General features: G+C 40.4%; 2 protein-coding genes across 5 annotated transcripts in view; one reads left to right on the top strand and one right to left on the bottom strand.

Moving 5' to 3' along the window:
- The window catches only part of LOC129012334 (uncharacterized), a 52,276-nt gene extending 36,442 nt beyond the window's left edge, over positions 1-15,834 (bottom strand). Inside the window, exons 1-3 of the mRNA XM_054447980.2 lie at positions 15,796-15,834; positions 12,538-12,661; positions 3,936-4,069 (exon numbers count right to left, since the gene is read on the bottom strand). Coding sequence (XP_054303955.1) covers positions 3,936-4,069; positions 12,538-12,661; positions 15,796-15,834 — 297 coding nt within the window. The remainder of the gene's footprint in view (positions 1-3,935; positions 4,070-12,537; positions 12,662-15,795) is intronic.
- The window catches only part of MIS18BP1 (MIS18 binding protein 1), a 51,164-nt gene continuing 44,867 nt past the window's right edge, over positions 11,513-17,809 (top strand). The window contains exons 1-2 of one of the 4 annotated variants that reach the window (XM_054449171.2): positions 11,513-12,857; positions 13,127-13,381. The gene's annotated coding sequence lies outside the window, so the exon portion shown is untranslated. Of the gene's footprint in view, positions 12,858-12,967; positions 13,075-13,126; positions 13,382-15,719; positions 15,931-17,809 lie in introns of those variants that run through there. The other 3 variants (XM_054449173.2, XM_063651583.1, XM_063651582.1) reach the window with 3 other exon arrangements.

The following is a 17,809-nucleotide window of genomic DNA, read 5'->3' as shown; positions in this document are numbered from 1 at the left end:
ATTCATTAATCTTTGCTCAAAGAAAAAAAATAATCTCAGCACAAATATTTCCTTAGTCCCAGCTGGTCTAATCTCTTTCTCTCTCCTTCCTTTTACATATTTCTTGGGGAACAAATATCTTTGTGTTTGTCTCCAGGCACTCACCTCTTGATTATACTCTGATACCATAACCAAGCTTCTGCCCTACAAACCTGCTGTCCCCAAGGCCCCATGATTGCTAAATCCAAAGAGTATACTTTAACCTTTATTACATTTGCCTTTTGGGCAGCATTTGACATTAGAGAAAAAATAATGTTTCCAAATTGCAAATCTGTAATAATAATAACAACAACTACCATATACTAAGTACCTGACATGTGCTAAGTGTTTTATACATGTTGCCTTATTTAAGCCTCACAATGATTCCATCTCATTTAATGAGAAAATGGAGGTAAAGTAATTTGCCAATAGATATACAGAGAGTAAGAGAGAGAACTCAGATTTGGAATCCCTTAATGACTCCGTCTCAAATGACTCTAAAATCCATTCCCTTAATGACTATGCTATTTTCAGACCTATGTAGCATGCTGCCTACTGGCCAGCGCCTCTTGGATTACAAAGTAAATTCAAAATGACCAAGCCTAAAACTAAACATATCTTCTTAACCCCCGACAAACCCTTCTCCCAGTATTACCTACTTCTCTAAATGGTACCATTATCCACCAAAATGCCCAAATCAGAAACAAGAAGGCTTTCTTTAAAAATTTCCCTCTTCCAAGTCCTACAACAAATTGATCATTTAATTCTGTCAACTCATTCCCTTAACTTCTCTCCAATCTGCCCATCCCCACTTTCAGAGTTTGGGTTAGGCCCTCATCATGTCTCACCATAACAACTACAAAAATTTCTGAGACAGAATTCTCATCTAGAATGCCATCCACTTCTAATCACTTCTCCACACACTGTCAAAGTGATCATTCTAAAACTCAAATGTTGGTGAGAATGTGAACAACCTGGATCACTCACATACTGCTGCTGGTGGGAATGCAAAATGGTACAGCCACTGTGGAAAATAATTTAACAGTTTTTTTAAAACACTAAATACTTCTCACATTACCCAGAAATTGCCATCCTGGGCATTTATCCCAGAGAAATGAAACTTAAGTCCACATAAAATCTTACTCATGATTTTTCATAACAGTTATATTTGTAATAGCAAAAAAAAATTGGAAATAATCAAAATGCCCATCAATAGATGAATGGTTAAACAAATTGTGGGTACATCTGTCAATTAAAAGAAACTATCGAAACTATTGATACACACAACTTGGATGCAAGGGCATTATACTAAGTAGGGGGAAAAAGTGCCAATCTCAAAAGGTTACAGGTATAATGATTTTGCTTATACAACTTTCTTTAAATGGCAATATTAGAGATTAAAAAAAAAAAAAAGATTAGGGCTGGGCGCGGTGGTTCATGCCTGCAATTCCAGCACTTTGTAAGGCCAAGGTGGGGGATGACTTGAGGCCAGATGTCTGAGACCAGCCTGGGCAACATGGCAAAACCCTGTCTCTACTAAAAATACAAAAATTAGCTGGGCATGGTGGTGCACACCTGTAGTACCAGCTACTTCAGTGGCTGAGGCACGAGAATCACTTGAACCCAGGAGGCGGAGGTTGTAGTGAGTCAAGATGGCTCTGGAGAATAGCCAAAGGTCTACAACAACCAAGAAAATGCTGAACCAAGAAAGTGGGCAGACCACTTGAGGCTGGCAGTTCCAGACCAGCCTGGACAACATGGCAAAACTCTGTCTCTACCAAAATAAAATACAAAAACTAGCCAGGCACTGTGGCACATGTCTATCGTCCCAGCTACTTAGGAAGCTGAGGTGGGGGGGTTAACTTATACTGCGAGGTCAAGGCTGCAGTGATCCATGATTGTGCCAATGCACTCCAGCCTGGGTGACAGAGTGAGGCTTCGTAAAAAAAAGGAGCAACTTACTATCTAAAGATCTAAAGCAATCTGCAGATTCCATCAAAATATCAATGCCATTCTTTACAGAAATAGAAAAAAAATCCTAAAATTTGTATAGAACCACAAAAAACAAAGCAATCCTGAGCACAAAGTTGGAGGTTTCACACTACCAGACTGTAAAATATACTACAAAGCTGTAGTAACCAAAACAGCATGGTACTGGCATAAAAACAGACACATACACCAATGGAACAGAACAGAGAACCCAGAAATTAATTCACATATCTACAGTCTACAATAAACTAATCTTTGACACAGATGCCAAGAACACTTATTGGGAGAAAGGACAGTCTCTTCAATATATGATCTTGGGAAAACTACATCTCCATATGCAGAAGAATAAAACTAGACTTCATCTCTCACCCTATACAAAAATCTATTCAAAATGGATCAAATACATAAATGGAAGACCTGAAAATATAAAACTACTAGAAGAAAACATAGGTGAACTGCTTCAGAACATTGGTCTGAGAAAATATTTTATAAGCCCTCAAAAGTACAGGCAATAAAAGCAAAAACAAATAAATGAGATTATATATAACTAAAAAGCAATCAACAGAATGAAAAGACAAACCAGAAAATGAAAGAAAATATTTGCAAATAACTCATGTGACAAGTGATTAATATGCAGAATATACAAGGAACTCAAACACCTCAATAGCACAAAATTACAATCTAATTTTCAAATGAGTAAATGATCTGAACAGACATTTCTTAAAAGATACATAAAAATGGCAGGCTGGGCACGGTGGCTCACACCTGTAATCCAGCACTTTAGGAGGCCGAGGCAAGCGGATCACTTGAGGCCAGGAGTTCAAAACCAGCCTGGCCAACATGGTGAAACCCAGTCTCTTCTAGGAAAAAATACAAAAATTAGCCGAGCATAGTGACACGTACCTGTAGTCCCAGCTACATGGGAGGCTGAGGCAGGATAATTGTTTGAACCTGGGAGGTGGAGGCTGCAGTGTGCTGAGATTGTGCAACTGCACTCCAGCCTGGGCAACGCAGCAAGAGCAAGAGTGAGAGAGAAAGAGAGCCAAGAAACACATGACAAAATGCCCAACATCACTAATCATCAGGGAAATGCAAATAAAAAGCACAATGAGGTTTTATTTCACTCCAGTTAGAATGGCTATCATCAAAAAGACAAAAAATAACAGATTCTGGCATGGATGTGGAGGAAAGGGAACTCTTAAAACACTGTTTGTGGAAATGTAAACCAGTAGAGCCACTATCGAAAATATTACGGAGGTTCCTAAAACAACTACAAACAGAAGTACCATATTATCCAGCAGTCCCACTACCGCGCATTTATCCAAATGAAAGGAAATTAGTATATCTAAGAGACAACTATACTTGCATGTTTGTTACAGCACTATTCACAATAGCCAAGATTTAGAATCCACCTAGGGGTTCAACAACAAATGAATGAATAAAGAAAATGTGGTATATACAAATGGAATACTATTAAACTATAAAAAAAGAATGAAATCTTGTCATTTGCAACAACATAGATGGAGCTGGAGGACATTATGTTAAGAAAAATAAGCCAGGAACAAAACATTAAACACCACACGTTCTCACTTATATGTGGAAGCTAAAAAATTTGATCTCATAGAAGTAAAAAGTAGAATACAGGATACTAGAGGCTGGGAATGATAGGTAGAAGGGAGGGATAAGGAGAGATTTGTTAAAGGTTATAAAATAACAGCTAGATAAGAATAAGAAGTTCTAGTGTTCTATATCACTGTAGGATGACTATAGTCAATAAGAATATAATTTCAGGCCACACATGGTGGCTCACACTTGTAATCCCAGCACTTTGGGAGGCTGAGGAGGGTGGATCGCTTGAGCCTAGAAATTAGAGACCAGCCTAGGCAACATGATGAAATCCCATCTCTACCAAAAAATACAAAATTTACCTGGGCATGATGGTATGCGCCTGTTGTCCCAGCTAATCCTGAGGCTGAGATGGAAGGATCCTTTGAGCCTGGGAGGCAGAGACTGCAGTGAGCCGAGACTGGGCTACCGCACTCTAGCTTGGGCAACGGAGACCCTGTCTCAAAAAAAAAAAAGAAAAAAAAAGAAATATAATTTCAAACAGCAAAAAAAAAGACACTGAATGTTTCCAACACCAGAAAAAGAAAATGTTTGAGATCATGGATATGCTAATTAACCAGATCTGATCACTATGCATTATATGTATAAAAACATCACCATGTACCCCATGAACATGTACAATAACTATTTGTCAATTAAAAAATTTAAAAGAGGAAATGTTCTTGTACAAAAGCTTTGCAGCCTTTTTGATTGCCCTTATTGACCCCCTCCCCATAGCAAAACAGCCTGTTGCATGACAAGAGTGATGCCACCTTGAAGTGAAACTACCATGATGACCATGACGACTCCTGCAGCAAGGTCTTTAAGAATGCCTGTAACATGGAAGACTTCTCATAAATAAACAATCCCTGTAGCGTAAATAAAGATGCTTATCTAATCTCCCCAGTGGTCACGTTTCACAAGAAAGTCTGAAGCATGACAAGCTACACAAATCTTTACCCTAAAAGCTTGCTTTACAAAGGATATTTTCTGGAGGGCAGGTAGAGGGATCCACCATCTCATGTCCACCCAAGACATTGCTTCTGTTCATAAGTCCTATTAAATGTTTCTTTCTGAAGAACGGGATTTTTCAGCTTGCTTTCTTCAGCGTCTCAGCACCTTTGGCAGCAGTCTTGAAGACAGCACTCATTTCCAGTGTGGGACCTTGGTCCCTGGTTGTAGAGGGAGCACAGACCTTATGCTTAGAGAATTGTGTTTGTTTGTCTGTTCTTACTTATTTGGCAGTGTATTAGTCTGGATTCTCCAGAGAAACACAACCAACAGGAAAGGGAGGGAATGAGAGAGAGAGAGAGAGAAAAAAAAAAGAGAATTAAAAAAAAGAGAAAGAGATTGATTTACTATAAGGAATTGGCTCATTGAAGTACGGAAGGTTGAGAAATCCAAGATCTGCATCAGTAAACTAGTGACCCAGGAGAGTCAATGGTATAGTTCCAGTCCAAGTGTATTAGTCTGTTCTCACAATGCTAATAAAGATATACCCAAAACTGAGTAATTTATAAAGAAAAGGGGTTTAATTGACTCACAGGTCAGCATGGCTGGAGAGGCCTCAGGAAACATACAATCATGGGGGAATGGGAAGCAAACACACCCTTCTTCACATGGCAGTGGCAAGGAGAAGTGCTGAGCAAAAGTGAGAAGAGCCCTTATAAAACCATTTGCTCTCATGAGAACTCACTATCACAAGAACAAGCATGGGGGTAACTGCTCCCATGATTCAATTACCTCCCACCAGGTCCCTCCCATGACATGTGGGGATTATGGGAACGACAATTCAAGATGAGATTTTGATGGGGACACTGCCAAACCATATCACCAAGAACGAAGGCCTGAGAAACGGAGAACCAATACTGTAAGTTCTAGTCCAAGAATGAGTCCAAAGGCAGAAGACTAAAGTCCTAGCTCAAACATATTCTGGCCAAAACAAAGAATTCTCTCTTACTCAGCCTTTTATTCTATTAAGGCCTTCAACAGATTGGATGAGGCTCATCTATGTTGAGAAGAGCAATCTACTTTACTCAGTCCAATCCAAAAATGAATCTCATCCAGAAACACCCTCACAGACAAACTAAGAAAAAAATGTTTAACCAAACATCTGGCAATCCACGATGCAGTCAAATTGACACATAAAATTTACCATCAGAGAGTACTACTTGAAAGAATGACAGAAGGCACCTGACTTTGTTTTACATAACTTGAAATCTATTCAGTGTGAAAAAAAAAAAGCTACACAGAAGACATTCCTCAAAAACACTGTAAGACAAATGGACAACATGCTGCCACCTAGGACAAAGAATTACAATTGAGGCAAATAATAGATGCAGTGAAAGCCTGGAAGGAAAAGCTGGGTAGAGTTTCTTTGGGAAATTATTCAAAAGTATCTCCATATACTGAGGAATTTAGAAGCTATGCACATGCCTAGGGCAGGATGCATGTTCAAAAACAATCTAAAAAGACCCTAAGCTTTTACTTCTGGCTTATCTTTGGGCTCAGCACAAGTAGGGAGTGAAGGCTTAGGCAGAGTTATAAATGGCCTCGCTGAGTACTGAAAGCATGCTCTAACACACAGCCAATCTTCAAAGGTTGGAAGAGGGTTTTTTGTTGTTGTTGTTGTTGTTATTTCTTTCTTTCATTACTTTATTCTATTCTAGTATAGCTCCTGCTGATCAGGCAAATATCTATCAAAGCACCCCTGAACACAAGCTAAAGGAACAGAGACATCAGAGACCACACAGGACAAAGAATACAGACTTTACAAAGATCATATAGAAAAGTCATTAAACAAGCAAACAACTATATTTCACAGGAAGCAACAACAACAGCAACAAATCCTAAGAAGAGAGAAGAATCTGATGTCCAGAGTTAGCATATTTTAATATTCAAATGTCCAGTTTTAGCAAAAACATTATGAACCATGCAAAGAAACTAGAAAGTACAGTTTATTTACGGAAGAAATTAATATAAGCTCTCTCTAAAGAAGCACAAACACTGAACATATTAGACAAAAATTTAAAATCAACTGTCTTAAATATGCTCAGAGAGGTAAAGGAAACCACAGACAAAGAGTTAAAGGAACCAGAAGAATGATGTCTTAACAATAGAAAATATCAACAAAGATAGAAATTATGAAAAGAAACCAAGTAGAAACTGTGAAGCTGAAAAATACAATAACTGAAATGAAAATTCACTAGAGGGATGCAATAGCAGATTTGAGCAGGCAGAATAAAGAATGAGTGAACTTATAACTGTTGACTTAAATCAAAATTATCCAGACTGAGGAGTATAAACAAAAAAGAATGACCAGGCGCAGTAGCTCACATGTGTAATCTCAGCATTGTGGGAGGCTGAGACAGGAGAATCACTTGAGCCCAGGAGTTCAAGACCAGCCAGGGCAACATAGTAAGACTCCGTCTTTACAAAAATTAAAAAAAAAATGTTAGCTGGGTATAGTGGTATGTGTCTGTAGTTTGAGCTACTCGGGAGGCTGAGGTGGAAAGACCTCTTGAGCCCAGGAGTTCATGAGGCAGTGAGTCATAATTCTGCCTGTCAGCCTGGGTGACAGAACCAGACTGTCTCAAAAAAAAAAAAAAAAAAAAAAAAAAAAACGAAAAAAATGAAGAATAATTATTGGAGTCTTTAAAAATCTATGGGAATAATCAAGAGTACCACCATACACATTACAGGAGTCCCAGAGGAGAAGAACAATAAAACAGTGGAAAAAAATTTTGAAGAAATAACCAAAAGCTGCCCAGATTTGGTAAAAGACAGGAACCTATGCACCCAAGAATCTCAACAAACTCCAAGAAGGATAAATATAAACAGTTCCACACTGAGACACATTATAATCAAACTGTCAAAAGACAAAGACAAAAAAAAATCTTAAAAGTAGGGAGAGGAGAGATTTGTCACACACAAGTGATTCTCAATAATAAGAACATCTGATTTCTCATCAGAAACTATGTAGGCAAGAAGGCAGTGGGATAACATAGTCAAAGTGCTGAAAGAAAAAGACTATCTACCAAGAATTCTATATTTAGCAAAGTGTCCTTCAAAACCAATGGAGAAATTAAGACATTAGCACGTAAATAAAAGCTGAAGGAGTTTGTCACAAGTAGACCTATACTATAAGAAATACTAAAGGGAGTTCTTCAGGCTTAAATGAAAGAAAACTAGACAGTAACTAAAAGCTCTAAGAAGAAATCAAGAAGTTAGATAAACATAACTACATCAGTATACAAAAGCCAGGATCACTATGTTTTTGGTGTGTAGTTCCCCTTTTTTTATATGATTTAAAAGACAAGTGCATAAAATAATTACAAATCTATGTTAATGAACACACAATGTATATAGATGCAATCGGTAATAATAGAAACATACAGGAGAGGACTCAGCTGTTTTGGGGCAGAGTTTTTGTATGCTATTGAAACTAAGTTGGTATCAATCCAAACTAAAGTAGTATAGATTTAGGTGGAAACAACCCAAATGTCAATGGAGGAATAGATAAATAAAATGTGGTATACACACACACACACACAAAATATGGAATACTGTTTAGCCATAAAAAGGAATATCGTACTGATCTGCAATGTACAATGTTTGAGGTATATAAACCTCAGAAAAAAACTGTGAAGGAAGCTATACATAAAAGGTCCATATTGTAATATTGTATGATTCCATTTATATGAAATATCCAAATAGGTAAATTCATAGAGACAGGAAGAAGATTGGTGGTTGCCTAGGACTGCGGGGAGGAGAGAAGAGAGAGTGACTGCTTAAGGGGTATGAGATTTCCTTTTAGGATGATAAAAAATGTTTTATAGGTGGTGGTTGCAGAACATTGTGAATGCATTAAATGTCATTGAATTGTACACTTTAAAATGGTTATTTTAAGTGAATTTTACCTTATTTTTTTAAATTAAAAGCCCTGACCATGCTGAAACATGAAAATGTTCATATTGTATTACAATCATACACCATAGGCAGTTTTCTTAAAGAGGAAACAGAAAATAACAGCACGCACTGCAGAGTAATGTTAAGTAATGCTTTTAAAGCTTTTTAATTGACTTTTGTGTATTTATTAGCTTACAATGTATAATATTTCTTACTGTGGGTTACAAAAAAAAAAAAAATGGAAAGCCCCTGAAAATAAAATCCTGCTGCTACACTCTTAATTATCCTTCTGTGGCACGCATGGAAACATGCAATCCTGACCTTTTCTATAAAAAAAAAAAAAAGTCACTGAGCTGTGAGGAGTGCAGTTAGCTGACAGCATCTGGCTGCAAAGCCTCTGAGATCTGTTAAAGCCTTTGTGCCAAGGCCATGTTCTTCCCAGGCAGCCTCCAGTCTGGCAGATACCAGGGCCTGGCCATGCCTGCCCACTGCAGGACTTCTCTGATGGGCAACCCCAAACCTTCCTATTGAGTCAGCCAGTACTTTGTCAAATATCTACTGCATTCTTAGACTGCACCTACCCAATTCCACTTTCATCAATCTTTCCCGTCAGATCTGTATCAAGATCCGAAGATTTACCAGGTCCAGTTCTTCATCCACCCCCTTAGTCTTTCACAGGACCTATCTCCCAATAATCCTAATTCCAATTTGGATCAGCTTCCTGGGTGATCTAAACTGAGATATCCTCATAACACTTATCACAATTTGTAATATGATTATGTGTTTGTATATTGTCCCCATCACATAGCAATTTCCTTGGCAGCCTTTTTCACTGAAGGGTCCTCCTCTCACAAAACCTGGATAACTTCCTCATTGACTCCCTCCTGTAGCCTATACAGGGGAGTAGTGCTTTTACGTTGTGCCTTACATAAGGGCACCCAGCTAAGAGACTGAGAGGCGGCTGAAATCCTGTTTCAGGGCTGTATCTGCCAAGAGTAGAATTTCTGAACCATGGCACTGCTGACATTTTAAAATAGTTAATCCTTTGTAATGTTGGGGGGGCTGACCCCCCCACCATTACACTATGACGTTTAGTAGTATATCTGTCCTCTACCCACAAGATGCCACTGGTACCCTCCCTAATTGTGACATTTATAAATGTCTCCAGGCATTGCCAGTTGTCCCAAGGGGGGCAAAACTTTTCCTGCTTGAGAACCCTTGGCCTTGATGAAACAGCGTTTTTCTACTTTCTCCAAAACTGCCATATGATCAGTTAGTACTGCTACAACTTTTCACGGTCCTGGGAGTATTCCTCCAGGCTAAGCATGCCCAGATGCCTTGGTAGCAACTCACACACAGTGTGAAGCTTTCTGTCTCTTCCTTTCATGTCCGTTTTTTTGGACCCTACATGGGTCCGCATGTGTTCCCATGAGGTATAGGCCTAGGATGGGACAGATTATCCCAGGTGGCTGTGAACCGCAAATCCATGTCCAACCATTTTCTCATTATGGTCTCCCCTCCGAGCAGACAAAATCTTAAAGGAGGGCCAACCCTGGGCAGCACTGAAACTGCCTTTGCAAAATTATGACTGAGACAGTGAAAGAAATATAACTTAACTGACTCGATCTTGCTTCTAACCTCCAAGCTGTCCTTGTTCATTCCTGAGTGTAGGTTGAACTAACTTTGGGAGAAACTTAGTTTGTAGCTTATAGTTCAAACAATGACGGTAATAGCCCTTACCTAAAGCAGACCTCCTTCTTGCCTGGAGACTAGATTGCCTTTGTAGAACTAACATTAGTCACAATATCAGAAATTGTGGTTTAGGAGTCATGCAGCTGGAGGCTACAAGATTCTGCCCCTCCTTAAACTGCTCCTAAGATCAGTGCTTGAGATATTTTTCAGACCCAGCACTTAGAGGATCAGCTGGCACCACCCAGATCAATAAGCTGGCTCATCTGATATTGTGACTCCTCAAACCAGAAACTGACTCAGCGCAAGAAGACAGCTTCTACTCCCTTGATTTCATCCCTGACCAATCAGCACTCTAGTTCACTGGGTTCCCCGCACCAAATTATCCTCAAAAACTCTGATCCCCAAAAGCTCAGGAAAGACTGATTTGAGTAATAATAAAACACTAGTCTCCCACACAGCCGGCTGTGCGTCAATTACTCTTTCTCCATTGCAATTCACTTGTCTTGATGAACCAGCTCTGTCTAAGCAGCACGCAAGGTGAACCCCTTGGGCAGCTACAGCATGTTGCCATTAAGGGACAGATGTACTGTCCCTTGGCCTCTAGGCCTTCTCATCACACTTGCTTATCCACAAACTGTTTACTCCAATTTTGCTTGGAAAATTACTAGTCATCTTATGTAAATTCCTGTGGCCATTCACGTTGGGGCATACTACATACTACTTCCTTCTTACATGAGAAGTGGCTAATTAAAAAAAAGTGTGCATTTCTGAATGCCTGCCGTTAATACTTCAGGGTTCCTATTTTGTCTAAATGTGTGAGCCATGGCCATCTTCATCAGGCACAGAAACCTCCTATACCTCAATGTCAGGTGCTTTAAAATCTGAATGACCATCCCATCAAACTTCCTCTATCAAAGTATATTTCATATATGCCATTTAACCTGTTTTAAGGCGGGTTTTTCCCAAAAAACTAGTGCAAATCCATGTCCAACCATTTTCTCATTATGGTGTACAAGAAAGAAATTTCATTTTATCCAGGTAAGTTTGCTTCCTTTCCCCCTACCTCCAACTGTTTTTCCTTATTTGCATTCATGTGGATGTTTTAAATTTATATTTTGGATTTTGATTATTCAGTGTCTACAAAATTTAGTACATGCAGGATTTAGAAGAGACTGCAAAAGTCACTTTAAAAAAAATTACCACCTTTTCAGTAAAGCCTCTTAATGGGGAAATGTGATACGTGACTAGGAAGTTGACTAATTTTCTTAGATGGAAGTATAAAATAAAAAGAAGCTCTGTTGTCACAAATGTGGATGGGGGGAAGAGGACAGACTTCATGCAGGACTGGAGTTGGACAAGGTTCAGGGCTGAGAACACACCTTACTACCCTGGCTTGCCCTTCTCTACTTTCAAGACTGAACCAATGTGCCCTATATACAAGGCGAAGGATACACCCGGTCACTCCACGGCGGTTAGAGTGGAGATTCACTGGGTGCAGTCTAAGGCGGGACGCAGTCCGGGGGCCACCGTCACAAGCTGCATACAACAACCTAGAGTTGTCAAGATTAATGTTTCTAGAATGTGAGGTGACTTCAAAAAAAAAATTAATCACTTCCTGGCCCGGCGCGGTTGCCTGTAATCCTAGCACTTTGGGAGGCCGAGATGGGAGGAGCGCTTGAACCCAGGAGTTCCAGACTAGGCTAAGCAACATGGTGAGACCTCCTCTCTACAAAATAAAAATCAGCCAAGCATGGTCGCGCGCCGTAGTTCCAGCTACTCGGAGGCTGAGGTGGGAAGATCCCCCCAGACTGCCGTGAGCCGTTATTGCGCCACTGCACTCAGGCCTAGGCGACAGAGCGAGACCCTGTCCCCCACGCCCAAAAAATCATACTTCCTGAGGGAACAGTTCAAACTAAACATCCCACTTTGTGCTTAACTTTACATTTGTGCGTAACTTTACATTCAATCCATCATCACCTCAAGAACAAAATGTTCTTTCTCCGCCTCAAACATGGAGGACAGAAAAACACAAGTTCTCTCAAACCCAGCAAGCACGCTGTTTTCCTGAGACGGAAAAGAGGGATAACAGCCGCTACTGCGCACAGCCTGTAGGGGAGGACGGCAGCCAGGAAAGGCCAAACTTAGCCGCAGTAGCGCCGGGGCGCGCTTGCGGCCCACAGCGTCCCACGTCAGCCTTGCCCCGGCAGAGCTTCACGAGAGGAAAGGCGGGATTCAGGGTAGGCGCGTACCCTACGAAGACGAAACGAACTTTTAAGACAACTAGAGGAGCTCGCCCCCTGCCTGTGACAGCTTAGGGTCGCCTACTTTTTGTGGACACACTGCCGTCCACGGAGTCCCGAGGCCGCCTGCAGTTTCCTTGCGTCCCTGTGAGACGCACGGTGGCGCAATTCCCAAGCGTACCAATCCCGGGCTGGCTGGAGGGCGGGCTCTTCAAATTTGAATTGCGGAAGTGTTTTTTGTGTTAGAGAACCTCGCGGAGGCGGTAAGCGTCGCTTGGCGCCTGGCCGCCGCGGGCAGGGTCCACCGTGGGCCTGAGGCGCGAGCCCGGCGGCGTCCGGCCCTTCCTTCGCGCGGAGCCGAGCCGGGACTGCGGCAGTCTCTCCCTGCCAGGCTCTTCACCCAAGGTACGTCCTCCCCGCGCCCTCCGCTAACCTCCTGCCGCGAGTCCCCGGCGATGGTGGGCGTCCTGCCCTTTAAGCATCTCGGCTCACGCGGTTGTATTTTTTTTTTGTAGATTTCTGGCTTTGGTACCGATTTTACAGCTTCGCACTCGATGTTTACTTGTTGCGTGTCTACTGTACTTAAGAGAGTAGAACATGATTGCTCAAATTTATTTCGATGGTGAGCGTTCTAGGTCTTCGTTCTAAAATAACTTTTTTTTTTTTTTTTTTAGAATAACAAGTGGGAAAATTGTATTCCTCAGTACCCAGCTCTTCTCCTTGGGACCCCAGGACCCACAGGGCTATAGAAGCAATTGATCATTCAGCCTATGTTTTCTTCTGGTTAAATTGCATACTTGTTGCAAACATCTTTAGATGTTAATAAAATTATTTAGAAAATGGTCGGGCGCGGTGGCACACGCCTGTGATCCCACACTTTGGGAGACCGAGGCGGGTGGATCTTTTGAGCTCAGGAGTTCAAGAAAATGGTAGGCCACTTCATCCTGCCTTCAAAGATAAACACTGTTTACAATTTGGTTCACTGCTTCCAGAGTTTTTCTCTATGCCTATATGTGTTTTATTTATTTACTTAAAAATTTTTTTACGCAGATGCAATTATATGTTGTTACTTTCTTTTTCAATTTAATGTTTCTTGGATACTTTTCCGTGTAAGTACATATATATCTTTTTATTGAATACATAGAGTAAGTTGTATGTATGTGGCGGGATTTATTTTGTCCTTTATTGGTAGACATCTGGGTTGTTTAATTTCGTTTTATGCTGCAGGTACTGCAGCATGAACTTCCCTGTGTAGTGGGTGTGTAGACTGTTGCCTGTTGGTAAATAACTTAAGCTATGGAGTCGGGTAGAATCGGTTCCTCTTTCTCACTTATTGTCAAGTGACCTTGGGCAGCTTACTTAACCACCTTATATCTTAATTTCTTTTTTCAAACTGGGAGTAATAACAGTACTTAACTCTTTAGAGTTGCTGTTAGATTATATAGTGGCTGGCATGTAAATATTCAGTAAATATCGGCAATTATGATACATATATATTTGCATTCTTATGCAGATGTTTCTACAGGAAAAAACAAGTTAGAAGTGGAATTTCCATGTCAATAGTATGCAGACTTGCATTTTGAAATTAATATTTACCAGTGTGATATGAAAAAGAAATCTCACTGTTTTAGTTTGCATCTCCATTTATAAGTAAAATCAGGTGTCACTTAACTCGTTTATTGGCCTTTTGTATTATATTAATTGCCTTTCATGTCCCATGAGCATTTTCTGTTTTGTACATTTTTTAAAGTTGATTTATTAGGTCTCTTTGAATGTTATTTAAATTAGCCCTTTGTCATATGTGCTGAGTATTTTTTTCAAGTGTATCATTTGCCTGTTAACTTAAAATTCTATTTCCCCCCTAATTCTATGTCCCAGTTTTGGTCAGTGTGCTCTGGGATTTTTGACCTATTCCGTAGTGATAGTTATTACTACTGCTACCACTACAGTAAATTCTTACAAGAACTTTCCATGTTTTTTTGGGAGGAGAAGGAGTAGTTACATTCAGGATCATATACATAATTGTTTAGCTTCAGTTCTGTATTTATATGTGTCACTTGTAACTGACTGGGATACGTTCTGAGAAATACATTCTCAGGTAATTTTTGTCATTGTGCCAATATCATAGAGTGTACTTATAAAAACCCAGGCTATATGTTATAACCTGTTGCTCCTGGGCTTCAAACCTGTACAGCATGTTACTTTACTGAATACTGTTGGCAGTTGTAACACAATAAGAAGTATTTGTGTATCTAAACGTACCACAATATAGAAAAGGTACAGTAAAAATAAGTTAAAAAAAAAAAAGGTACACCAAAATAATCTTATGGGACCACTGTGTATGTGGTTTGATGTCGTTATGCAGTGCATGACTGTACTATAAATACTTATGGCCAGCCCTTTTTTTTTTTTTTTTTTTTTTGAGGCAGAGTCTTGCTATCTCGCCCAGGCTGGAGTGCAGTGGCGCCATCTCCGCTCACTGCAAGCTCCGCCTCCCGGGTTCACTCCATTCTCCTGCCTCAGCCTCCCAAGTAGCTGGGAATACAGGCGGGTGTCACCATGCCCGGCTAATTTTTTGTATTTTTAGTAGAGACCGGTTTTCACCGTGTTAACCAGGATGGTCTTCATCTCCTGACCTCGTGATTCGCCCGCCTTGGCCTCCCAAAGTACTGGGATTACAGGCGTGAGCCACCGCGCGCGGCCTGGCCAGCCCTTTCATCCAATGGTTTTCCCATTCCCATGTCTTTATGTTGAAAACAATTTTTTTTCCCTAGTACGTCAACATTTGTCAGTTTTTAGAATAAGTTTTAAGGATTAGATTTTTCCAAACAACTTTAAGAAGTTAATGAAAACGGAAACATACTTTCTCCAGTCTGAGAGGAACTAACAATTCTTTGTTAGTGACCTCCATCTGTTAGGTCAACAAATGTGCTTGGCTTCAGGACAGGCTGTTCTTTCCTGCACTTGAGAGATGCTAGTTACTAAATCTCCACTAATGTCTGTGTTTCATCAGAGGCTGATTTCTTTGTTTTGCTGTTTTGACTAGGAAGGAAATGGAGCTTCAGATCTGTCCTGGATTATCTAGACCCAGTGGTTTTTCTTGTTTATCTATTCTGCAAAGCATCTGTGATCAGAGGAAATTGTAGACGATTTTTTTCTCTGCATTCTGTTTTTAACAAACCACTGGCAAATACTGGCTTTTTTTTTTTTTTTTTTTTTTTTTTTTGGCTTATATTGAGTTGCTATTTATCACATGGTGGGAAAAAGGCCTCCAGAGCAACTTTCTGTGTCTTTGGGAGGGGAAGTGGAATTTAAGGATTTTTTCAGAATCTTGGCTACTCACCTTTATCCTACTACTTGCCTGAATTGGGGGCAGGGACATTAGGAAACAGAAAGCTCTGTTTTGGTTGTTGGAGCCTTTCAATGTGACCACAATTATCTGACTTTAAATGAAGACAGTTCTGCATGTCCATTACAGGTTGGTTCTGTTTTCAGTGCTGCTCGCTTGTTTGCATGTTTTACTTTCTGTTTAGCATTTCATTAGGCTCTGAGGAATTGAGATTGTGTAAACCTGAACATTCTTTGTCATTTTGCTTTGCAGTTTTCCAGTTTATTTTTATTATTATTATCATTTTTTTCAGTTGGAGTCTCACTCTGTCGCCTAGGCTGGAGTGCAGTGGTGGTGCGATCTCAGCTCACTGCAACCTCCGCCTCCCAGGTTCAAGTGATTCTCCTGCTTCAGCCTCCTGAGTAGCTGGGACTACAGGCATGTGCCACCACATCCGGCTAATTTTTGCATTTTTAGTAAAGACGGGGTTTCACCGTGTTGGCCAGGCTGGTCTTGAACCCCTGACCTCAAGTGATCCTCCTGCCTTGGCCTCCCAAAGTATTGGGATTACAGGCGTGAGCCACCGTGCTCAGCTGAGTTTATTCATTTTTGATTTTGAGAGATTGTGTATCTTTATTGCCTTTCTTTGAAATGAAAAGCTAAGCCAGACATGGTGGCTTACTCCTGTATTCCCAACACTTGTGGGAGGCCGAATCAAAAGGATCACTTGAGCCAAGGAGTTTGAGACCAACCTGGGCAACATAGGGAAACCCTGTCTCTACAAAAAAATGTAAAAAAAACATAACTCAGGTGGCTCATGCCTGTAATCCCAGCACTTTGGGAGGCTGAGGCAAGTGGATCACCTGAGGTCAGGAGTTAGAGACCAGCCTGACCAATATGGTGAAACCCCGTCTCTGCTAAAAATACAAAAATTAGCCGGGTGTGGTGGCATGTGCCTGTGATCCCAGCTACTTGGGAAGCTAAGACAGGAGAATTGCTTGAACCCATGAGGTGGAGATTGCAATGAGTCAAGATCGCATCACTGCACTCCAGCCTGGGCAACAGAGCAAGACTCCCTCTCAGAAACAAACAAACAAATAAGTAAAACAAAAAAAAAACAAAAAAAAAAACATAGCTAAGGTGCAGTGGCACACACTTGTGGTCCCAGCTACTCTGGAGGCTAAGGTAGGAGGATTGCTTGAGCCCAGGATTTCGAGGTTGCAGAGAGCCCTGATCACACCACTGCACTCCAGCCTGGGTGACAGAGACACTGTCTCAAAAATAAAACAGAAATGAAGTGAACGGCTAATATTATAACTTCCAGTACAGAACCCCTGGAACTAGCACATCATAAACATATACATGCATGCATTAATATGTGTTTGCAGAATTCATATGCTATGAAAGAATTATAGTGGTTTTTAGGAACTCCGGACTCCCAAGATAGCCTTCTTTGTTGGCTGTTGTAATTTAGGAATATTTTCCTTCTTTTTTTCTCTATTATCGTAAATTATTGGATTAAATAATACTTTGTGTATTAATTGCTTATTTCTCACAGAAGTTGCTGTAGATAAAGATACTTGATATTTTTTGGTCTGGCTATGTTAGAATTTTCTGTGATAGTTTTTTTTAATGTTTATATGATGTTAACTAATTGGAATAGTTATAAATTCAGCTATAAGAGATGCTGTAAATCTAGACTAGTAAGTTCCAGGCTCCTTGAATTGAAATATTTTATTTATTTACCAAATATTAGTTAATGCAACTATATGATTCCTTACCTAGAACCTTAATTTCTAGGTGTGAATAATAAAATTTATACATAAGAAACAAGTTGCGGCCGGGCGCGGTGGCTCACACCTGTAACCCCAGCACTTTGGGAGGCCAAGACAGGCGGATCACTTGAGGTCAGGAGTTTGAGACTAGCCTAACCAACATGGAGAAACCCTGTCTCTAGCAAAAATACAAAATTAGCCAGGTGTGGTGGTGCATACATAATTCCAGCTACTGGGGAGGCTGAGGCAGGAGA

The sequence above is a fragment of the Pongo pygmaeus genome, chromosome 15, assembly GCF_028885625.2.
Source record: "Pongo pygmaeus isolate AG05252 chromosome 15, NHGRI_mPonPyg2-v2.0_pri, whole genome shotgun sequence".
In the NCBI taxonomy this organism is placed as follows: Eukaryota; Metazoa; Chordata; class Mammalia; order Primates; family Hominidae; genus Pongo; species Pongo pygmaeus.
This window is presented reverse-complemented; position numbering and strand designations above follow the sequence as displayed.